This window comes from Zalophus californianus, chromosome 9 (assembly GCF_009762305.2).
Source record: "Zalophus californianus isolate mZalCal1 chromosome 9, mZalCal1.pri.v2, whole genome shotgun sequence".
Lineage (NCBI taxonomy): Eukaryota > Metazoa > Chordata > Mammalia > Carnivora > Otariidae > Zalophus > Zalophus californianus.
In genome coordinates, this window is record NC_045603.1 from 17,226,446 (window position 1) to 17,251,528 (window position 25,083).

Sequence of the window (25,083 nt, forward strand, 5' to 3'; positions counted from 1 at the left end):
GGAAATCTGAACATTAAAATTCCTTAGTCTATGAAACTTGTTCTTCTGAGAACAGTGATCGACTAGATGAAGTAGCAATGAAACTGCTTCATTTATTTTGCCAAATACTTGAATCGCCAACCCTGTTTATAACGACCAATCGTAAAGAAGTGTACAGAATCTTAAGAAATTTGGCTATGGAAGTTGGACTTCAAAAGTATTTGAACTCCGTCTGTGTAACAGGGTGAAATTTGGCATTGCTTTATTTATTCATATGTGCTCTGGGTAAAAAGCTCAAAGCATGTACACCACAAAGTAAAAATATATCAGCCCGTAAAAATATTGAAAGATAATTTCAGTGTCATTTAATGTTTTTTGAATTGGATATGGTAGAAGTAGCCACACAGAGATGGACACTAAGATGGTATAAAGCAGCAGCTATTGATTTTGGAGGGAGGAGAGCAGAGCTTTGTTTGCATCATTTAATGATTATGACAGTAGGGCTTTGGTGTCAGAAAGACATCAGAGTTCTCATTCTACCGCTTATCTGTTCTATGACAATAGGCAAGTCACTTGGCCTCTTTAGCCTCGGTTTCCTTATCTGTAGAATGTGGATACTACCTGACTTATAAAGGCTGCTGAGAAATTAAGTAGCCTTTGTGTAAAGCACTCGGCACATGGTAGGTGCTCAAAAATGATCATTACAATCAAAATAGTATTATGTGTGTTCAGTAGCATTTGCTCAATCCCAGATCATGCACCTGATGATATCACAGCCAGAAGTGGGTAAATGAATGAACTATGAACTGGCCCTATTCTTAGGTTGCCCCTCCACATGCTCTTGGAGAGGTTGTTCAGCAGCCATGCATACTGAGACATCCAAGAACTCAAGCTCACATAGGCCTCCCTGTGAAGGACAGAGGCTCTCAACTCAAGGCAAACATGAATCTGGCACAGAAGAGAATTCAGGACACATCCCAAACGCAATTAAACTCATGCGTAGATTTTAACTGTTTCATAATTCCAGGTGTCCTGAGCTAGAAAGCAAGTCGAATTACTTAAATATAACAATACATCACTTTCTAGAATCATCATGATGAGTGGACTTATCTTACAATTCTGTTACTGAAATTCCCACTACGTCACCAAGGGGAGGTTGAAATTTGTTTCAACAAGGGAGTCATGTTTAAGAGTACCAGCTCAATATTGGCAGTAGGTAGACTTGGTTGCAGATCTTGCTTCTGACACCCACTAGCTACCCCTGTTATCTTGAGCCAGTTGCTTCACTTTTCTAAGAATCAGTTTCCTCATCTGTAAAGCTGGAATAATAATATCCACCTGGCAGGATTGGTGTCATTTCTACAAAGGATATTTTACATAAAGTAGCTACCACATTGCCTGGGACATAGTCTGACTTAGTCATAGTTATCATCATAGTCTGACTCTCTGGACAGATTCTTTTATTTACTTATTTATTAAAGTTTTACTTATTTAAGTAATCTCTACACCCAATGTAGGGCTTGAACTCACAACCCTGAGATCAAGAGTCATATGCTCTTCCACCTGAGCCAGCCAGGCACTGCTGGACAGATTTATATATAGCAATTCTGTTTAGCAGAAACTTCAGTTAAACAGACAATGCCATTATTGATCATTGGGCTGTAATACAGATCATGTTTTTGACTTTAGGTGGAAGCTGTCCAACTCATAGCTGATGGTAAAGCTCCTCGGATTCCCCAGCCAGAAGAAGGGGCAACATATGAAGGTATCCAGAAAAAGAAAAATGCTGAGGTATTTATATCAACTCAATAACACACCTTAATGGGGTCCTGGGTGGCTCAGTTGGTTAAGCATCTGCCTTCAGATCAGGTCATGATCCCATGGTTCTGGGATCGAGCCCCACATCAGGCTCCATGCTCAGCGGGAAGACTGCTTCTCCCCCGCCTGCTGTTCCCCCTGCTTGTGCTTGCTCTCTGTCTCTCACTCTCTCTGTGTCAAATAAATAAATAAATAAAATCTAAAAAAAAAAAACACACACACACACACCTTAATGTTCTTGGCCCTTTACTTTTAAGTAGTTCCCAATGTACCATTTCCTGGCCAAAAGGTAGATCTCCAAGCCATCTTGTTCTATTTTGCCCCAACCCTGCTTCTACCACTGATGGAGAGAAATGTTTCTGTTACCTTTGACACTCATAGCGTTAGGAGGTTCAGCCTGTGCTTTGTGTTTTCCTAGATTCCTTGGGATCAGTCGGCCGAAGTTTTACATAACTGGATCCGAGGTCATGATAAAGTCCCCGGAGCTTGGACAGAGATAAATGGACAGGTATGTTCTAGGGACCGTGTGTGTGTGTGTGTGTGTGTGACCTTTGTAAAAGATATTACACATAAATCCACTTCTGCTGGGTAACCTGAGGCAGGTTACTTACCCATTGGGTGCTTTGGTTTCCTTATTGTAAATGGGGGTAATAATAGTGCCTCTTTTATTGGTTATAGATCACTGTGAAAATTAAATGAGTCAATACATGATAATTCATTGAAGTACTTAGTCTCTGGCATAAGCATTCAATAAATGTTAACTGTTATAGTGCTCAATAAGTACTAGCTAATAGTCATAGAATTATAATCACAAATCAGTTAACATCACATTCTCTTGGTTAGTCTGAATCCAGTGCTATTTCCCTTAACTGACCCACAAAGCTGTATTTCCCATCAGTAATCACACTGGACTGTAATAGTCTAGTTGCTCCCCGCATCTGCCCTCACTGACCACCCCCCGACCACCACCTCCACTCCCCTTTGAAAACCCTCACTTCAGGTTGCGACATCTGCGAGAACTTTTTGTCTCATTCACCTTTGTATCAGTGTGAATAAGTGATAAATGTCATCTGGATGTGAGACATTCTTGAATCTCTTCAGTTGTACATTCATAGATTATCTCTTGCTTTGTGTCATTTCTACAGATGCTTGATACCATCTCCTACATTGGGGTATTCCAATTTTATCATAAATGATAACACCAACTTGAGCTTGCTTGCAGGGAGTGCTGCTTGCACACACCCCTGTTTGCACTTGTAACTCCCTCCCATCACAATCTGGTTTTGATCTCTTTCTTAGATGGTCACGTTCTATGGCTCATCATTACTGAAAAAGTCTGTGCCTCCTGGAGAGCCACTGGAAATTAAAGGTGCCAAGAAGCCTGGTCTTGTTACCAAAAATGGACTTGTTCTTTTTGGTAATGATGGAAAAGCAGTGAGTGTTCAATATGGTCACCTACAAAGTGACGTTTTTGGTTTCCTTCTATAACCCCAGCTGCTAAGGGAATATCTTTCATGAGGTAATCTGGCTTTTCAGTGGAATATGGGAGGCTCGAGATATCTGTGCCCTGTTTCTCTCTGGGGATGAGCTGTCTCTGGGTGCCTGGATGAGAACAAGTCTCCCTGGGATGCGCCTCAGGGACTTGCACAGTCTGCTTTGTGATACAGTAGAAAGAGCTTGGAATTTAATCAGGAAACCGGATGCAAACCATTCCTCTCCCACTTACCGGTCTTGGGGAGGCTGCTTCTCCCCTCTGAGTCTTCATTTCTCCGTCTATAAAACAGAACGTAGTCTCATCGGTCTGCCTTCCCACTGCTGGAGTCTGGCAGAATAAATACGATGGATGTGGGACTCTTCAGATGCTCCTTGCCTTGCCGCCCACACACCCACTCACACTGCCCATGCTTGGGAGCAGGGGCTCTTGGCTTCAGGGGACTCTTTGAAGAAAGCAAAGGGGAATTTGCAGCTTGCACATATATTCTGGTAGCATGCAGGGTAGATCAATAATTAAAATTGTAGGCTTCAGGGTCCAGCTAGGTCTGGGTTGTAACCCCAGCTCTGTGACTTACTAGCTGTGTGGCGTTGGGCAAATTACCTAACCTCATTGAGCCTCCATTTCCATATCAGTAAAATGGGGATAATAATGGCACCTGCTTCCACCAGGACTTATGAGATTAAATAAGACATATACATGCATACATACATACGTACCTAGCACCGTGCCTGCTGCAGAGTAAGTGTTCAGAGGATGGCAGCAAGAGGAGGGGGAGAACTGACCGTTGTAGTAGTGGGAGGAGGGAGAGGAGTTATAATAAGCCTTAGTCTAAATATATACATCCAAGTGTCCATTTTTCAGTAGCTTACTATCCATTTCGAGGTGTATCTACCCCTAGACTTCACTTTCTCCTTTCTGCTGCCATTAGTAAAATACCATTTCATACATACATATGTATGTATAAAATACCACATTCATACATACATAATGGTGAGTGCTTTTACTCCGTACTTCTGTATTTGCCGAATACGCCAATCCCTGGATTCCTATAATATATGACACCGACCTCACTTTTGAATTGTCCTGATCTTCCATTCTTCTGCTTGTTTTGTTCCTATTTTGTAGCTGATGGTGAGAAATCTGCAGTTTGAAGATGGAAGAATGATCCCTGCTTCTCAGTACTTTTCAGCCGGGGAGACGTCGGTGGTAGAACTTACAGCCGAAGAGGTGAAGGTGGCAGGGACCATCAAGGTGAACATGTGATGTCCTTAATGTTACTCTTATCTTGAAACTGAAGCCATTTTGTAACTGGACCATCAGTCTTCAGAGTAGTGAGCATAGCACTTTCTTGCCTCTTTTTTTGTATTAGCTGCAGTAGGAAATTAACTCCAAAATTTGTATGCAAATTTATTTCTCACTCACAAAATTATGCAAGGCAGTTCTAGGTCAGCATGGGGGTGAGGGGTAAAGCTGGAATGTAAGGATTAAGGGTGGAGTCATTCGGGGACCCAAGCTCTGCTTTTTCAAGGTCACCGTAGGGGTCATCTACATTTCAGACAGCCAAGAAGGGCAAAAGAACACAGAGAATTGTGTGAAGGAGGTTTGTGGGTGGGTCAAGGGGTCAAGGCTAGGAGTCAAGTTCACTTCCGCTCGTATTCATTGGCTAGAAGTCGGTCATATGGCTGCATCTAACTGGAAGAGATGCTGAAAAATGTAGTCAAGCAAGGTATCCGAGATGAAAAAAAGTAGTTTTGGTTGAGGAGCTGGCCAGTTTCTGCCACTGTGTTCTTCATGGCATGTCCTTCATAAAAATTACCCTTGCTGTGTAGGTCATCTGGGCTGGAATTTTAAGCAATGTCCCTGTTATTGAAGACTCAACAGACTTCTTTAAATCTGGAGCCAGCTCAATGGATGTTGTCAGGTAAAACAGTCACCCTATTGATTCACACCCCTCCTCTCAAGATCTTGACTTTGACTTTGAAAACCAAATCCAGTCCTTTGTTCTGGATGTTATCACTTTACCATACCCACTATTGTTTCTCTTTTCTTCATCTTTTATGGATTGTTTGTTTCCATGGTCAAACACATATATTTGTTCCTTCCTCTTTGTTGCTAGCCAGGAGTTGTTTTCATATCTCATATATACCTAGAAAACCAATGCTTGTAATTGTTTGTTTCTTTTTAAAACTTGTCCTCACATTTCTTAGCTAATTTTCCTCCAGTATGGCATTGGAATGGGAAGTTCTGGATGAGAACATTTATCAGGAATTACCTACATAGTCTGATTCAGAAGGATACCCGACATTGATTATACTTCCCCCAACATCTGTTTTTTCCTATCCCTCTAAATTACCCAGTAAGATATATCTAGAATAAGGACTATCAGGATACTTGCAAGAGGAAGAATAATTACCCTATAGTCAGAATTTCTCTGTAGAGGTTTATGGCAAGTTGAAAGAGCTAGAGTCCTAGAGGTCTCTCTTTTATGGCAAAATAAATAAAATAAAAGTTCTGTGAGGATACTAATAGCAGAGAGTCTTGCAGAGATATTTTTTTTGTTGAGGGCCACACTACAGTCATTCACTAATTAAATAAGTTAAAGAATGTTGCTCCTCATGTCAAAAAAAGTGAGTGTTCTTGATAATCATTCTGTTTATTTGCTTATTCACTCATTTATTTCACAAAATTCATTGCATATGTACTACATATCAGGAACAGTTTTGGCACTGGGAATACAGTCATGAACAGGACAAAGTTCCTTCATTCATGGAACTTTCATTCCAGTAATCCAAATAATCATCTCCAGAGCAAATAGCATTATCAAAGTCAAGAGTTTTGGTTCCTCAAATTACAAATTTCTCAGCTATGATTCACGAGTTCCCCGAACCTTCTAATTTGCTCAACTAAAGATTTCAATACTATACTGTTAATGTTATTTTTTCACTAGCAAGATACTCCTCAAGAATTGCCCATTTTCTGCTTGAGTATCTGAATTACTATAATCACCTGGTACTGTTATCTTGAACTGCCAAAGCACCTCATCTCTCTTGGAGAAGAAATGACTGAACAGCAACCATGGTGGTCTTTCTGTCCTGCATCTGTCACACCAGTGCTATTCCAGATAACAGCAAATAATTTGAAAAATTAACAGCAAAAAATCAAAGCATCGGAAGAGACTTAAAAAATTATCTTTTTTTTTTAAGATTTTATTTATTTATCTGAGACAGAGAGAATGAGAGAAAGAACACGAGAGGGGGAAGAGTCAGAGGCAGAAGCAGACCCCCAAGCAGGGAGCCCACCGCGGGACTTGATCCGGGGACTCCAGGATCATGACCTGAGCCGAAGGCAGTTGCTTAACCAACTGAGCCACCCAGGCACCCTCAAAACTTATCTTGACCTAGTGCATGATTCTACTTAGTAGCTACACTAACCATGTAATACAAGCACATGTTTGTTTCATTCTTATACATGATCTAGAGACAATATTATACAATATGACTTTTGTTTCATAATCTTTACAGTTAGGGACTTTATTTCTCATTCCTTGCTTACCTTTGAAACGGAAGGAACTGATTTTATGTGCCCCTTTTTATCTTGCTGGCAAGTAGGTAAAATGTTTTTGCCTTGGTTTCTTTTACTTTTAGCCATATACAAAGTTAAAAACAAAAGAATATCTACTGTCCTTCAAACAGCTTTTTAATTTTGTTCTCCCAGTCTTATCCAATTTCTCCAAGTATTTCATGGAAGATCTCATAGGCTATAAATAGGCATGTGACATGTCTTATCTCAAAGCAACTTGACAAATGTAACAATATGGTTCCCCTAAACCCTTTTAAAAATGTAAGTAATGTGAGTTACTTCTTATTTTAAGGCTGGTTGAAGAGATCAGACAGAAGTGTGGTGGGCTTCAGCTACAGAATGAAGATGTCTACATGGCCACCAAGTTTGAAGACTTCATCCAAAGAATTGTGAGGAAACTGAGAGGAGAAGATCAAGAAGCAGAGCTAGTCGTGGATTATGTAAGCTTCTCCATGCTGCCTGAAATCTACATCATTAAGACTCATAAGCTATAAGGGAATGCTATGCCTTTTGTTCATTTGTTTTTATATTTATGACCTTTTTGAGATAGCTATTTTATTGAGATAAAATTCAGACACCATAAAATTCACCCTTTTATTTTTTTTAATATTTATTTATTATTTTAGAGAAAGAGAGCATGAGCGAGCAGGGGGAGGGGCACAAGGAGAGGGAGGGAGAGAATCTCAAGCAGACTCCCTGCGGAGTGTGGAGCCTGACATGGGGCTCAATCCCAGGACCCTGAGATCATGACCTGAACTGAAATCAAGAGTAGGCCAACAGAGCCCCCAGGCACCCCAAAATTCACCCTTTTACAATGTACAGTTCAGTGGTTTTAAGTATATTTGTCCCCCTCTGGTGACTAATAGACTGCTGGCTTTCACAGCCACCATGGTTGTAAGGATGTTGGTTTTCAAGTTACTGCAGAGCTGTCAAGAGAGAAATAGGAAAGAGTAGGGCAATTAATATACCACAGAACTTACTGTGCTTACAGAGATTCAGCTATTTTTCTTGAATAAATGGATTCTTTCAAGCTTTTGGTTAATTTCCAGAGTCATGAGAAAAATGATTTTGACAGTATTTTCTAATGTTCTTGTGGCTTTTATGACCTAGTCTGCTATCCCAGAAATGCTCCTCATCCATGTGTTTTCAATAAAATTTAGGTAAATTTGGGAAGCAGTTTAGCATCCTCTGGTTAAGAACACAAATTTTGGTGTCAGACCCACCTAAGGTTGAATCCACATAGCATTGCTTACCAGCTGTGTTACCTGTGGCAAGTTACTTCACTTCTCTAAGCCTTGGTTTCCTCATATATTAGATGGGATAATAATAATATCTACCTCATAGGATAGTTGGGAGACTCAAATTAGATAATACATGTAAAACACTTAGCATATTTCCAGAATGATGAGTTTACAGAAGTGAACTATATGCAGAGACTAGACACATCAAGTCAGATGAAGATTCCTTCATTATATCCTACATAAACACAACAGAAATATTTCATAGAAATATTTCTTATCTGTGGGATAAGAGTAGATACCATCTTGATATTTTTTGTTTCCTTTTTAAGCATTATCAATTTCTCTATATGAAATTATTTAAAAATCATTACATTTACTTTTTATACCTCACGCCATGATGAAATTTTATTCTAATAATGCTCTTTCACATATGTTTTCTCAGTTATTCCTCATATTAACTGTATGAAGCAGGTAGCATTATCCCCTTTTAATTTTTTAGAATATTTTATATTTTTTTTTAGAGAGAGAGCACACACATGCAGGTGGGGGGGGAAGATGGAGAGAATCTCAAGCAGACTCCCCGCTGAGTGGGGTGCCCACCGGACCTGAACTCACAGTCCTGAGATCATATCCTGAGCCAAAATCAAGGGTCAGTCACTTAACCCACTGAGCCACCTGGGCACATCTCCCCTTTGCATTGTTGAAAAAACTGAAGTTCATAGTCGTTAATGGACTAACCTAAATTCATTTGCTATTTAATAGTAGAGAATAGAATTAAGGCAACACATTTGTAAGAGAGAGAGAAAGTGAAAAATGAGGAAGGAACTTAAGGAAAGAAAACTTAAAATAGCAACATTGTAAAAGGAAACTTAATCCACAAAAGCAATTTCAAGGATACAAATGAAAGCAAGGGCTGCGTTCCATAGATGTTGCCACTAGATGGTGCTGTTTCCATTATCTGGGGGTCTTTTGAGTTCTCTCATTTGTGTCAAGGAAGAAAATCTGAGGTATTTATATGGCCCAACCTAGAGTACTTTGGTCGTCAGAGATGCTAGCCTCCTTGGCTCAGTGGCCAATCTGAGCATCATGAGGCCCACATCTTACATATGCTCATCTCTTCTGGAGAGTAGGAACTAGAATCCTATAGATAAAACTTCTCCCGCTGCATTAGTGAGTAAACTTGTTTATTGCTATTTGGCATCAAATGGATAAGCAGAGAAATCCACTAAACCTATTAATATAATTCTCTATCTTAGGTTTCGAAGGAGGTCAATGAAATGACAGTGAAAATGCCATATCAGTGTTTCATAAATGGACAGTTCACAGATGCTGACGATGGAAAGACCTATGAAACTATCAACCCAACAGACGGATCTGTGAGTAAATTACTTGTGTGTGCAGGGACTACTGGTTGTGAATTTTTAATTTATGCACAGTTGTAAAACTGACAGTCTTAAGAAGTTAGTTTATTCTATCACTTTGCCTCTGAGCACTTACTCTAAATGCACTCCTTGTATTTCTTTCAACTGTTCAATTCTAGTACTGGCTGTGAACTATAATAACCTATTTTATTGAATGAATATTTATGATGAATTTAGACAGATAACTATACCTATACACATCAGAGGCACACCTTCAATAAAACTATATGCAGAAAAGAATTTTTGGACTTTGCAAGCTCGTGGCAAGAAATTCAGCTTCCCTAAGCACTAGAAAAAATGAATATATTCTTCCTAAATGTCTTTCCGTAGTGTAGGGTGATATGAGAGGTCCCAAATTTCAGGCTAAGGATTTCCGTGTTAAAATTTTTCTTTACTATGCTACTGAATGTACTGATGTTCCATCATAAATTCTTTGGATTTTATAAGTAATACTCTATTTTTCCTATTAATATGATATTAATTTCAAGAAGCATATTTCTGTATCTCTATGTAAATGACCTATAGCCTGTTTTTGTTTATCTTGAAACAGACAATATGCAAAGTATCCTATGCTTCTTTGGTGGATGTTGATAAAGCAGTAGCTGCAGCAAAAGATGCCTTTGAAAAAGGTGAATGGGGAAGAATGAATGCAAGAGAAAGAGGAAGATTGATGTACAGGTGTGGTTCTTAAAAACACAGATCTGCTATCTAGGGATATTGGCTAACATTGCCAAGATTTTAAAAACTTCCCCAAAATATTCTAGTATGCACCTATTATACGCCTTCTGTTATTTACATCATATAAAATTCCATATATGTGAGTTCCTGGATTTTGCCTTATTGTTTGTAACCGTCAGGGTTCTAGTAGGCAAAAAACTTCAATAAAGAACCATTTATGTAGATGTGGGCAAGGTCAAGGGTAATGAAGTACCCAGTTGGGGCAGCAACAGGGGGAAGCTATTAGTACTCTAGGGTCTGGGACAGAGGAAGGGGCTATTGCTGGAATCTGGCAAGATGTGTAGCTGTAGAAGACCACACTCCAGTGGTTTTTGGTGGAGGGACACAGCAGCTGCTGAACCACAGCCCATCTGTGAAGGAGCTGGGGAATGGAATCCCCGATCACTTTCTCTCCCGGGGGATGCTGCCCATTGGCTTCTCATTAGTCAAGCCCAGTGACAGAGCATGGGAGCCAGGTGATGGAGTCCATAAAGGTCATCCTCCCGGGTCACAGAGCGCTGTGGAAGATGGATACAGAACAGCAAATGGGGAATATGTAGCACTTTGTTGTTTTCAAAGACGAATTTTAAATCCGCTTGACCTGTAGGGAGTAGGAGTCAGGAGGAAAAATACTAAGGCCTGGAAAGGTTATTATAAATCAGTAACCGAGTATGCCAAGACTAATTAGATTCAAGCATAAGTTCTCTTTTCTACTGAATTTCTAGAGTCAAATAGCTGACCTTGGTCAAAATATCTCTTAGAGTAGGATCTGGAAGAAACATTGAGGGAGAGGGCTTTCCCCCTTTAACTGTTGTTAAAGTTATTTTCTCTCTCTAAACCTTACTTTCCTCATTCATACCATGGTCACAATAATACCCTGCAAGTTGTGTAGTGAGGCTTAGCGACAAGTTTGCAACAGATGAGGGCTTGCGCGTGAACACAGGTGTTATTATTCTTCAGCCACAAAGTCATCCATATGTAAGTATTTAGTGGTGGTGGTTCAGGTCCATCCTTTATCCTCAATTATGAAATCCAAAGAGCTCCAAAACCCGAATACTAATTGCTTTGAGTGGTTCAAACTCATTTGTTGCCAAAAGCTGATCTGAACCAACATGAATCTATTTATAATTTAGAATAGTGCAAAAGGAACAACTCAGAGAACCACTAAAGGATGGAAAGAAAACAAATTTTGTTGGTTGAGGGGAGCACAAAAGAGGAATTTTGACTCTTTCAGAGCCGTTGGACAATCCTTGACTTATCTTGCCACAGAATCTGGACACCTAACAGCAATCTGTTGTGCTGTCTGTAATCCACCCCATGTATTTCTATCTTGTCCTTTTCAGTTGGTGCTGGAAACATTCCTGTACCAACCAGAAATCCTTGTGTTCATGGATTCTCATAGGTTGCACTCTCTAACATCTCCCTGTATCTTCATGAACTGGCCACATTCCCACTGTTTTCTGTCATTGATCTCCTCGGATTACTGTGGCTCAATCACTGTTCTACTTCTTATGCGTGTATGAGGCAAATGGTACAGGCTTCCCACACTTCTTTTTTGTAACTCTTGAAACAAATCGTTTCTGAAATGATTTGTTTAATGTCTTCCCTGCTGGAGCATATTCTCTATGAGGACAAAGACCTCATCCATGTGTGTTCACCTCTGAATTCTCAGCCCTTAGGATGGTGCCCTATACATAATAGGAGCTCCATCAATATTTGTTGAATGAATTTCTTTCCCTGACCATACAGACTTGCAGACCTACTGGAAGAGAACCAAGAAGAGTTGGCAACTATTGAAGCCCTTGATTCAGGTGCTGTCTACACCCTAGCTCTGAAGACTCACATCGGAATGTCTGTGCAAACATTCAGATACTTTGCTGGCTGGTGTGACAAAATTCAGGTAAGCACGAATGTTATTTGTCACCAGGGAGACCATTCCAACAGGAAGAGGGCCAAACATTTAGTCTTTATAAAGGCACTGTTTTAGAGCCATCTATTAGGTTTTCTCATCTCATCCTTTTAAAAATCGTCTGTGGTAGGTAGATAGCTGTCATCCCTTACTGCAGGTAAGGAAAACAGAGGCTTGAGGACAGTGAAAGACTTGTATATGGTCACATTGTTAGTAAGTAAACCATAAAGCCTAGGATTTGAACTCAAGAATTTCTGAACTAAAGTCTGATGGCATTTTTTATACTTTAATGTCTCTAAAGGCATGTCATAGTCTTCTAGACACAGAGGGTGTCATGGAGAGATTGAAAATTCAAATGCTTACAGAAGCCAGAGAGCTAACATACGTGGTCTAAGTCAGTTGGGTATAAGAAAAATAATTTTCTAAGGCATGGGTACAATAAATATTTCATTTCCCCTTTTACTATAAGAAAGTAAATAGTACATGTGTGATGATAAGTGGCAACTACATTTGACCTCAGCATTGGGAATATAAAAGGTAAAGGTAAGGCTCATAACAAAGAGAAGCATGCATGCTGCTCATAGACTCATGATAACCACAGCAGTACCAGCCATCTCAGCCACCCTCCCAGCAGCGAGAAGGAGGGAGTGGGGCCGGGAGAGAAAGACAAAAGAGCTTTAAAAAGCAATCCCACCCTCCCTTGTGCTTATATCTCCCATTGGCCTTCTCTGTCTGCTAAGGAGACTGGGAAACAATATTTTATTTGGGTGAGTTGCTGTTACCACTATTAATATAGAGTCAGAGAGACCTGGGTCCAAGGGTCAGCTTTGCCACTTACCAGCTAATGTTGTTAAAGTTATTTTATCCCTCTAAACCTTTCCTCATTCATACTATGGTCACAATAATACAAACCCTGCAAGTTGTGTAGTGAGGCTTAGCGACAAGTTTGCAACAGATGAGGGCTTGCACGTGAACATAGGTTTTATTATTCTTCAGCCACAAAGTCATCCATATGTAAGTATTTAGTGGTGGTGGTTCAGGTCCATCCTTTATCCTCAATTATGAAATCCAAAGAGCTCCAAAACCCGAATACTAATTGCTTTGAGAGGTTCAAACTCATCTGTTGCCAAAAGCTGATCTGAACCAACGTGAATCTATTTATAATTTGTATTTCTGTCGCTTAGAGGGAATATTCATATGTTTCACTACATAAGTACTCCAATAATCATATGTTTGATTATGAGGGGCTGCTCCAAACCCTACTGGGAGTCATAGATAATATAACATAAGGTATATGTGTTATGTTATGTAACTATAGTCCAAATAATTCTTAATCCCAAAACACACTTGGCCCCAAGGATTTCAGGTAAGAGACGGACACTTGTAGTTAGTAACAGCAATATTCTTGTATGTGACCAAACAAATGAATAGCTTCAGTTAAAGACTATTATTGTGAATTAGTTGGGATTAAGTTTGGCTGCATGGAACAGAAATCCAAGTAGGAAGTTTTTTTTTACCTCATTCTCAAGGAGCACAAGGCAAGTAGTCAGGGCTAGAGTATGACACGCAGGTTTCCTCTCTCACTACCAGACCATCCTTATACCAGTGACCTCTGCCCTCAAGACTGTGCCATGGTCTCAAGATAACCACTGCACTTATCAGCCATGTCAGGGACATTCTGAGCCGGAAGAAGGCAGAAGAGAGGGTGGGGGTTTATGGTAAAAGAGCATGCCTTATGCTTACATCTTCTATTGACCATCCCTGTCTGCCCTGGAAACTGGAAAACAGAACTTTATCTGGGCACATGGCTGATACCATTATTAATAATAGGGTTTCTGTTACTAAGGACAGACGGGAAGAATGGATCCTGGGCAGGCAATTAACATTTTCTGCCATGTCAAGAAATTGGGAATGGAGGTAACTAAACTAGAGCTATGTTTAGTATATAGGGGCACCTGGGTGGCTCAGTTGGTGGGGCATCTACCTTCAGCTCAGATCATGATTTTGGGATCCCTGGGATGGAGTACCGTAGCTGGCCTCCTGCTCGGCAGGGAGCCTGCTTCTCCCTCTCCTTCTGCCCCTTCCCCCCACCTCATGCTCTCTCTCTCTCAAACAAATAAATAAAATCTTAAAAAAAAAAGAACTGTTCAGTATATAGAGATACATACATACATACATAGATATAATTAGGTTTATTCTCCTGTGTCTTACTTCCCTCCAGAAAGAAATAGCAGCTCCTTTTTTCAGTGCGGATATATTTCTTATAAATTGAACACTGCCTTTTCATACCAGCTCAGAAAAATTAGCACAGGTGGACAGAAAATGGATTCCTTGAGATTAGATTTACTCATTTGAATTAGTAAAATACTAATTCAACTTTTTTTTTACTATTTAGGGTTCTACCATTCCCATCAACCAGGCCCGTCCAAATCGCAATCTGACCTTCACCAAGAAGGAGCCACTTGGGTAAGACAAGGAGAGCGCCTTGGGTGACTGGTGTGAGTTGTGTTGGTTGGAGAAAACTAAGGATAGTGTCTTTTTACTCCTGCAGTGTCTGCGCCATTATCATCCCCTGGAATTACCCGCTGATGATGCTGGCATGGAAGAGCGCTGCGTGCTTGGCGGCGGGCAATACCCTAGTGCTCAAGCCAGCGCAGGTGAGATGCAAGGGGCCAGGGGCAGGATCTCCTTCTATACTCTTCACTTGAAAACAGAGACATACATTTATAAACATTACATCTTTAAACACAAACAGGCTTGTATATTATGACATCTTGAAAGATATCATAGGCATCTTTTCATATTAAATCTTCATTTTTAATAGCTCCCTAATGCACCCCATAGATATCCCACAGTTTAAATTTCCGTGACAAGGGAAGCAAGCATAGGATACGCTGGTGAAATCCACTGAATTTCTACAAGCCAATTCAATTCTTGAGAAATGCCAAATGCCCAATAATTAGGTAATTATTTAGAGCAATGCTGAAACATCAAAAGAAAAACAATTATATAGGCATTCACATTTTAATTATTAAAAGTATTGTAAAGACAGGGAAGATGGGGGAAAGGGATGCAAAAGAAGGTACATAATTGTGGCAACTGTGTAAGAATATGTACATGTGGATAACAAGGAAATAATAATTAATGATAAAAAATAATTCAAATGATTGAGTTCTCAAAAAAATCTTTTAATGCTACAGTAGCTTTTCAGGAAAAAGCATATGGTGGCCAACTCAATACCTGGCTGAGCATTGACTGTATACAGTGAAGAGTAGTAGACATTCCGATTTGCATACGTCACGGAGAAAACTTAGTCTCTATTCTAGAAGAGTTTATGTTACCTGTCACCTCTCATTTATTTCTCCTTTATTTCTCCTCTTAGAACTTAAGGAATTACAGTTTCATTTGTTATTGCTACCTAGTCATACTGACCACAGACATCTTGTTTTACTTGTTAGGAACACTTTCATTTTAAAAAATAATTATATGTTAAAAAATTTCTAAATAGAAATGTACGGAGAGGTGGATGGTAAAAAAATCTCCCTCCTATTCTTAATTCCCCAGTCAGCCAGTTTACCTCCCCAGGGGCAACTGATGTTATTAGTTATTATTTATCAGTTTCTTAGGTATTCCAGAGGTACTCTATGCATATACAAATACATGTTTATACAGAAATTTTATATATATGTAATATGCAATAAAAATGCAGTATGCTAAATTTTTTAACCCATTAAGAAATCACAAAGAGGGGAGAAGGGGATATGGGAAATTGCCAATCAACAGGTGTAAAGTTTCAATTATGCAAGATGATTAAGTTCTAGAGATCCCCTGTGTATCATTTTGCCTACAGTTTACAATAGTATATCGTACACTTAAAATTTGTTAAGAGGGTAAATGTTGTGTTAAGTGTTCTTACCACAATACAATAGTAGCATTCTATACATACTTAGTAAAAGAAAAAAATCCTTCTTTTTATTAAACAATTTCCATTGTATAAATAAACGCTATCCCATAATATTCCCTCATATAGCTAAACCATATTTTATTTAACCAATCCCTAATTAATGGATATTTAGATTTTTCTGCCCTTTTGCTATTATAAACAATGCTACAGTTAATACCCTTGTAAATATGGCATCATGCACATGTACAAGTATATTTGAAGGAAATGTTTCTAACAGAATCACTTAATTACAAGATACATGTATTTGTGGGATGCCTAGATGGCTCAGTCAGTTGGGAGTCTGTCTCTTGATTTCAGTTCAGGTCCTTATCTCAGGGTCATGAGATTGAGCCCCATCATGGCCCCGCGATGAGCATGGAGCCAGCTTAAGATTCTCTCTCTCCCTCTTCCTCTGCCCCTCCTCCCCCACTCATGCCCACTGTCTCTTTCTCTCTCTAAAAGGAAAACAAGGTGGGGGGACTCCTGGCTGGCACAGTTGGTTGGGCACTGACTCTTGGTTTCAGCTTAGGTCATGATCTCCGGGTCCTGAGATGGAGCCCCATGTCGGGCTCTGCGTTCCACATGAGTCAGCTTGTCCCTCTCCGTCCCCTTTCCCCACTCCTTGCCCCCCCTCCCACCCCACGTGCATGCAGTCTCTCTCTCTCAAATAAACAAGTCTTAAATAAATAAATAAGGAAAAAAGATACATGTATTTGTGTGATAGATATTGACAAATCCTTCCATGGAAATGTGCCAATTCACCAGCTTTCTATCAGAGTGCTGTTTCCCCATTAAACAGCAGGAAGCCAGTAGTGTGAAGAGAAGAGGCAGATAATCTAGCCCCGGGGTGCTCAATACTGGCTGCACATTAGAATAACCTGGAGTTCTCATTTAAAAATACTGGTATTTCTTGGCAGAGATGCTGATGTAATGGGTCTAGGCCAGAGCCCAGGCACTAGTATTGCTTGAAAGCTTCACATTGGTTTCTTTTCTTTTTTTTTATTGTTATGTTAATCACCATATATTACATCATTAGTTTTTGATGCAGTGTTCCATGATTCATTGTTTGTGCATAACACCCAGTGCTCCATGCAGAACGTGCCCTCCTCAATACCCATCACCAGGCTAACCCATCCCCCCACCCCCCTCCCCTCTAGAACCCTCAGTTTGTTTTTCAGAGTCCATCATCTCTCATGGTTTGTCTCCCCCTCTGACATACTCCCCTTTTCTTCCTCTCCTGTTATCTTCTTCTTTTTCTTTTTTCTTAAAATATGTTGCATTATTTGTTTCAGAAGTACAGATCTGTGATTCAACAGTCTTGCACAATTCACAGCGCTCACTGTAGCACATACCCTCGCTTCACATTGGTTTCTAAGATACACCCAGGTTTGAGAATCACTAAATGGCATCCAGTGAGAGTGCTAAACATTGAGGAACTCCAATGATTATATAAAATGTTCAAAAATTAGGAACACTTATTGAGGGCATACTAGTTGCCAGGCATCTATCAGTGATGAAGACACACACAGTTTCTGTGCCCATCTGCAATTTAAAACGAACAGTTTAGGGCGCCTAGGTGGCTCAGTCGGTTAAATATCTGCCTTTGGCTCAGGCCATGATCCCAGGGTCCTGGGACTGAGTCCCACATTGGGCTCCCTGCTCAGCAGGGAGCCTGCTTCTCGCTCTGCCTCTGCCCCTTCCCCTTGCTCGTGTGCTCACGTGCTCACGTTCTCTCTCTCTCTCTGTCAAATAAATAAAATATTTAAACATAAATAAAAAATAAAACTGACAGTTTAATAATTGATGATGCTTTTAATCCTGAAAATGAAAGACCCAAAGTTGTTATTGTTCTGTTGTAGATATCTTTTTATTTTGTTGCATAATATTATGCGATGATGTATGCAACGATTTCCAGTATGAAGTCCCAGTGTGAATGTCAGGACTGAATCAGGTAGCTCTTTCCCATGGCCTGGACTGGTCCGGGTCTGACATGGTTCTGATCACTTCATCAAACCTAATAATGACATTAACAATGACCTACTCTTGCCCAGAACACTGCTAGATACTTTCCCATATATCATCTAAACCGATAGTCCTGCTGGGAGAACTAAGTAACCAAATGGAAGAAAACCAATAGAAATGAAAAGGGAGGAGATAAAGATGAAACAATTTGTTGTATGGTATTTATTAATGATATAAAAATCTTTTTTGTTCTTACTTGAAAAGAACTATCATTAATTCAGGGTAGTTAGTTTTTAAATGTTTTTCTAATCATGATTTCATATCAAGGCATAATAATATACACTTCGTGCTAGGATCACCTTTAACAGTAGTTGATGTAAATCTATTGTGTCAGGTATCTTCTTGATAATTTCAAGTGTTTGAGGCCAATTTCTCATCAAGTCTAATGAGACTCCTGTTTTGTAAACCTCACAATGTTACTGCGGTGGACCTGTTACTAGAAGGTGGGAAAGTGTTAGCCCTGCCTTTTTCTTGTTGTTTGCTTGTGGTTTGCTCATTGCCTTGGTAGGATTATTTATTTATTTATTTATTTACTTTTTTTTTTAAGATTTTATTTATTCATTTGAGAGAGAACAAGCAGGGGGGAGAGGCAGAGGGAGAAGGAGAAGCAGACTCCCTGCTGAGCAAGGAGCCCAATGTGGGACTCAATCCCAGGACCCTGGGATCATGACCTGAGCCGAAGGCAGATGCTTAACCATCTGAGCCTCCCAGGCACCCAGCCTTGGTAGTATTATTTATTATGCAGTTTCTATAGAGATTCTTTTTCAGCCACTTGTCCATTTTATGAAGGCTGGGCTAGTTAAAGTAACAATATAGTCTGCGAATCCATGTAACCAAGCCTATAAACTTTAACACATGGCAATATCCTGAAAGCAAATGAGCAAGTGAAGAAACCACTGTTGTTCCCTTGGCCTTGTGAGCTCCGTTCTCTCCTAGGATATCCCTTTATGACCCATGACCATCTGCCCTTCATTCAGACTGAGTGAGAGCATCATTAGCCAGCCACATAATAAATGTCATGTTTGCCTTATTGTACATCTTTGTGAGTTAAAATATGCGCATAGTTCTACTATTCTCTTTTCACACCTCCATGGAGCTTCTTGCACATTCCATTTATTGAGACCACACTAAAAAAGTGCTAATTTAAGACTTAATCAGCATTGGTTTTTAACGGTGTGAAAATATAGCTTTCATTTTGCTTCTGAGTTATGCATTGCTGTAATAGATGTTTAAAATGAGATCGTATTATGCCATCTTTGTGTAAGAAGGGTGGGAAAATAAGATGTGTATCTGTTCATTTGAGCAAAAGAAACAGGAAGGATACACGGTAGACTAATGAGGTTGATTATCTATAGGCCACAGGGAGACGGGATGGGAGGGAGAGAGGGAAAGAGGGCAGAGAACAACAGTTCTCTGAATGTACTTTTTGATATTCCTCACTCTTGGAAGTATGTTTCCCAGACTCAACAATGACAACAGACAAACAAAAGAAATATAATCAACCCAGATGGGGCAAAAACCCAAAAACTGAATACAAATAAAAACAAATTAAGCCATATTTCAAATGAATAACATGATCCCATTGAAGGAAGTGAGGAAACATTAATCCAAGTAACTTTTGACAGACATTTGGACTATATGCTCTCAGACTGAGGCAAAAGTGCTGCAAATAGGTACTGGACTCTAGTTAGTAGGCTTTAGCTTAATTCTCAAATCGTTTTCTATACATTTTTGAATTGAGCAAATCAGTGAATGTTCTGTGGATATTGGAAGCCATGTTTCTCACTATTGGAGAAGGGAGTTACAAACATGAAAATGGGAAAAGAGTATTGAATGAACTCTGAGATACTGGAGGGAGGTATTTGAAAACTCATGGCTTTTAATACATTTAGATGGCTGGATAAAGAAATGGATATAAATATATGTGGGAATAGATGATGGGTAGGAAGATAGATAGACAAACAGAAAGACAGATAGATATATGTGTGTATAAGCACATGTACAACTATTCTCCAGCCCTGTCTCCTGAGAGGAGAAGCAACATTTCAATAGTGTCCAGATCTTGGTTTCTTTTTCTTTCTTTCTTTCTTTTTTTTTTTTTTTTTTTGATCGAAAACTCTGAAATTTTGTTACTCACAACCCTTTTGACACCAGATGTGTGGGGTTCCCTCCCCCGTATCAACCTATTCTCTTAACTCTTTGGACACCAACTAGGTGTCCTACAATTCAAGTCAATTGTGACACTAACTAGCTGGAGCTTTAGTACAGACCCCACAGGTGAAGGGCTTAGTCTCACAAGACTGCCTCCACTTCTGATGATAATTGTGAGCCCTGGGCCTCCTGTACTTCTGACCAAGGGCTGTAAATCAGGTGGGACTTGCTAGAATGGCTCACAGAACTCAGGAAAGTACTTTATATACTATGACTCTATTATAAAGGATACAAATCAACAGTCAGATGAAAAGGTACATAGGATGAGATCTGGAAAGATCATGAGCACAGGAGCCCTGCCCCTTGGAGTTCAGGTGCACCACCCTCCCATCACATGAATGCGTTTGCCAAACCAGAAGCTCTCTGAACCCCATGGGCTAGGCGTACTTAAAGAAGTTTAATTACACAGGCAAGATTGATTAAATCATTGCTCTTGGTGATTGAACTCAAACTTCCGTCTCCCAACTCCCCAGGGTCGGACTGAAAGCTCCAACCCTCTCAACATGGCTTGGTCTTTCTGGTGACCGGAGTCCATCCTGAAACTTCCTTGGACCCCCCAGCTACCAGTCATGTCATAAGTATACAAAAGACACTTTTCACACGAGAGATTCCAAGTGTTTTAGAAACCATGTGCCAGGAACCAAAAGCCAAATATGTATTTCCCATTATATCATAATTTTTAAAATATCATTCTTCACTGAAAGAAATCTAGGTTCCTTGAAGAAAGGGCTGGAACAGAAAGAATACAAGATGTGCCTGGAACATCTTATTAAGACAAAATGCATGTAAATGCTCAAAGAATGATAGGGACATGTTAGAAAGACACAACAGCTCTCCTAAAGGGGCTTCCATCAGCCAAATCTGGAACAATTGGAACATCAAGAGAAATAACAATAGTAAAACATTATAACCTATTGAATAAAGTTAAGAACCCATGAGTTCACATGGGTTAATTAATTAATTGAAGAGAAGGGAAAGCTCTTTGAGTGGAAAGCCAACTAATATATGTGGAAGGAATGATAGAAAATCACCATCTGGCAACCATCCTCATAATAATTGATTTAGGAAGAATCATCAGTGTGTTCTAAAACTAGTGGATGGAAGTTGGAGGAGTAACTGGATATTTAAATAGTCTTGAAGTATCTTCCTACAAAATATTTATTAATTAGAAAGTATAGAAGAGTGACTCACTGTGAGTCCCCCTTTACCAAATGATCGAAGTTAATACTTGCAATATTGGGGCTGCTTGATAGCATGTGTCTTCTGAGAGGGTGCCCTGAGGACTCAGCATCACCCCTGTGGTGTTCTTGTCAAAGTTCTTGCATGTGAACAAGTGCACAACCTGAGTTAAGTCATGAGGAAACAACAGACAAATCCAGACAAAGGGACATTGTCCAAAATTACTAGTCTGCACTTATCAAAAATGTTAGTGTAATCCATGAAACATAAAAGAAAACTCAGAAACTCTCCCAGACTGAAGGAGATTACAGACATGGCAATGCAATGTATGATCTTGGATTTCCTTTTTCTGTAATGCACATTATTGGGACAACTGGTAAAAACGGAATAAGGTCTGTAAATTCGGTTTTCTAATGAGTTGTCCATTTCCTGATTTTGACCATTGTATGTGGTTATGTACAAGAATTGTTTGTTTTTAGGAAACGCACCCAAAATTATTTACAGGTAAAGGGGCATGTCTCTTACATGGTAAGAAAAAATAAAGAAAAAAAGAGGATAAAGCAAATATAGTAAAATGTTAACATCTGAGAAATCTGAGAAATGTGATGGATATATAAGAATTCTTTGCACAATTTTTGCAACTTTGCTGTAAGTCTAAAATTATGTCCAAATAAAAGAAAAACTAAAACGAACCGTAGTACAACCAGAAAGGAAAAGCAGGGTACTGATCTAAAGGACAAGACAGGGTCTGAAGAAGGTAATTGTGGTCTGCTTTTCCTCAGGTCACACCCTTGACTGCTTTGAAGTTTGCTGAGCTCTCTGTGAAAGCAGGCTTTCCGAAGGGGGTCATCAACATCATTCCAGGCTCAGGTAAGCCATCCATTGGTTGTAACTAATGAATGGTACAGGAGTGCCTGAGTGGCTATTTTCCCACTGGAATCTTGCCCTGACTTATAACTGCAGTATATTGAAGCTAAATACAGTTCACCAAACAGTTAACTTAAGAATAAATGTATTTGCCATTGCTAAAAATCTTAAAGTAGAAATATAATGGTGGGTGAGTAGGGTGAGAGGAGCAGAAATTGTACAACATTGTAAAACTACCATCAGGTGGCCTGTTTCAACTTTTTAAAATTACTTGGAAGATGAAAACCCAAAGCTTACCCATCTTTTAGGGGGCTGACAATTGCATGGAGGACATTATCTAGACTTTTGTCAAGTTGTAATTAATACGGAAAATGCAAAACTTCAGAGAGTTTAGAAATCCACTTTAACGAATTCAAAGCCACTTGTATCATAAGGGCTTGAGTAATGCTTTAATTCATGTTTTATTCCCTAATTCTGCAGGTGGCCTAGCAGGGCAACGCCTTTCTGAACATCCTGATATCCGCAAACTTGGTTTCACCGGGTCCACTGCTATTGGCAAACAGATCATGAAGAGGTATTGGTTTTAGTGTGTTGGTTTGCTGCAGATCCTAGTAAACCAGGTTTTGGTTTTGCTTTTTGCTTTCTGATACAGAGTGTGTTTGGAGGGAGAAAACCCACATCCGATTTACAAGAGAAATCTACTTATCACGGCTGGGTGTTGAACTGTTTTCATATAATAAAATATTTCCAAAGCATAAAGCCCATAATCAGTAAAAACCAGAGCCGTATTGGAATTCTACCCCATTAGTAGCTATGACAATCCAGCACAAAAAAAATTTTCTGTGCTAAAGCTGTGGCCCATGTTGGTTTTGGAGCATAAGTAAGAAACCAAGACATAAATGACAAATATGAATTGTTTATAAAATGAATTCCTAAAAAGCAGTAACATTCATTTTTTTAAAAATTGCTGACAATCTAAATGTCCAAAATAAGGCGGTGGTTAAAGTATGCCAGTGTGATGGAGTGCTATGAAATCATGTGCACGGAGAATTTTTAGTAACACTGAAAAATGTTGTTAAAGGTAAATAGAAAAGTAAGGTATAAAGTTGTATATATTGGGTGATCCCAACCATGTTAAATAAAGCAAAGGCCATGGTTGGACACGGACCAGAAATAAGCATGTCAAAATGGTAAAAACAATGGGCATCAAGACATGGAATAGAATTTTGTGATTTCTTTTTCTTCTTTATGAATTTTGGGGTGTTTTTAATGTTTTCAATATCAATACTTTCTGAGTAAGGGAGAAATAAATAATATGCTTCTAAAAATTGGTATTTTGTTTCCCCAGTGCTCCAGGAATCTGGTTAGAGGTTAAATCCCTCACCAGGCTTTTTATGTAACCAAAATTCTTACACCTCAAGAATCCAAATTTACCTATGAGGATCTCTAATTATTTGCCCACAGAATTAAAAAAAAAAAAACCTTTTTATTATGGAAAATTTCTAATATATACAGAGCACACAGAATAATGTCAGGAACTCCCATGTGTTCTTGACCAGCCTTCAGCAACTACCTCCATTCTACCACTCCTGGTTTGTCTTTGAATACATTTTGTGATATTTCTGAGGTTCAATTATGTTTTCCATGCTCAGTGGTAACTTATAGCTGAGACAGAGGATGCTCATTTCCCATTTATTTTCCTCTAGCTGTGCTGTGAGCAACTTGAAGAAAGTTTCCCTTGAACTTGGTGGCAAATCCCCACTTATAATATTCAATGACTGTGAGCTTGACAAGGCCGTGAGAATGGTAAGAAGGGGTCAAATCCCACCAAATAGGTGCCTGCTTCTAAAACACATCTCATCTCCCTTCTTATCAGAAATCTCAACATGAGATTTGGTTTTGTCTGGTCATAAACAGAAACTGTTCTCTCAATGCTTAGATTTTGGGAATGCCCAAAGCACTTAATTTTAAAAATAATATCTTTATAATTTGGATCATTAAGGTGCTTTTAAAACTTGAGGTTTGTATGTAATACAAAATGTATAGAACAGTGCAGATTTTCTTACAACATAAAATTTGTCCTCAGTGGTGTGTCCTTATGGTTACCCACATTTTTTTAAAAGTGCTCCTGGACCAAAAAGGGTAAAAGAGAAACAAAATCCCTAAAAATACGCTAAATCAAAATTCTAAGTATCTCTAAGCAATTCTCCTCACTAGCTATAGGCCAAGGCATTGCATTTTTCTGATTTCTCTGTTTGTCTGCAGTCTTCCAATAACATCTAATTCTCAGTGTGTGCGATGTTATAACAATCCAAAGTACTGTTAATATTTTCTCTTCTGCTGCTGAAGGGCATGGGGGCAGTATTTTTCAACAAAGGAGAGAATTGCATTGCAGCCGGACGGTTGTTTGTGGAAGAATCCATCCACGATGAATTTGTGACGAGAGTGGTAAGACATCTTCATATTTGCTCTAGGAGTTGTATAGAAACTGCTTTTACCTGAAAAGGACTTCTGACATTATTGATGAATTTTTAAGTGTCATATTAGTACTGTGAGATATATATATATATTTATATTTATAAATATTTATATATTTGTATGTATTTATATTTTAAATAACATAGTCCTTACCTTTTAGAGCTACTTTCTGACATATTTACAGAGGAAATTATATAATGTCTAGGCTTTGCTTCAAAATAACC

The 25,083-nt window shown here is 39.2% G+C and overlaps 1 protein-coding gene across 1 annotated transcript in view; it reads left to right on the top strand.

The window, feature by feature from the left end:
* The window catches only part of ALDH1L2 (aldehyde dehydrogenase 1 family member L2), a 64,373-nt gene that overhangs the window by 23,385 nt on the left and 15,905 nt on the right, over window positions 1–25,083 (top strand). Inside the window, 15 exon segments of the mRNA XM_027595304.2 lie at window positions 1,669–1,770; window positions 2,216–2,305; window positions 3,097–3,231; window positions 4,418–4,543; window positions 5,122–5,213; window positions 7,164–7,311; window positions 9,369–9,488; window positions 10,084–10,211; window positions 12,000–12,150; window positions 14,555–14,625; window positions 14,711–14,816; window positions 22,297–22,384; window positions 22,862–22,955; window positions 24,088–24,187; window positions 24,731–24,829. Coding sequence (XP_027451105.1) covers window positions 1,669–1,770; window positions 2,216–2,305; window positions 3,097–3,231; window positions 4,418–4,543; window positions 5,122–5,213; window positions 7,164–7,311; window positions 9,369–9,488; window positions 10,084–10,211; window positions 12,000–12,150; window positions 14,555–14,625; window positions 14,711–14,816; window positions 22,297–22,384; window positions 22,862–22,955; window positions 24,088–24,187; window positions 24,731–24,829 — 1,650 coding nt within the window.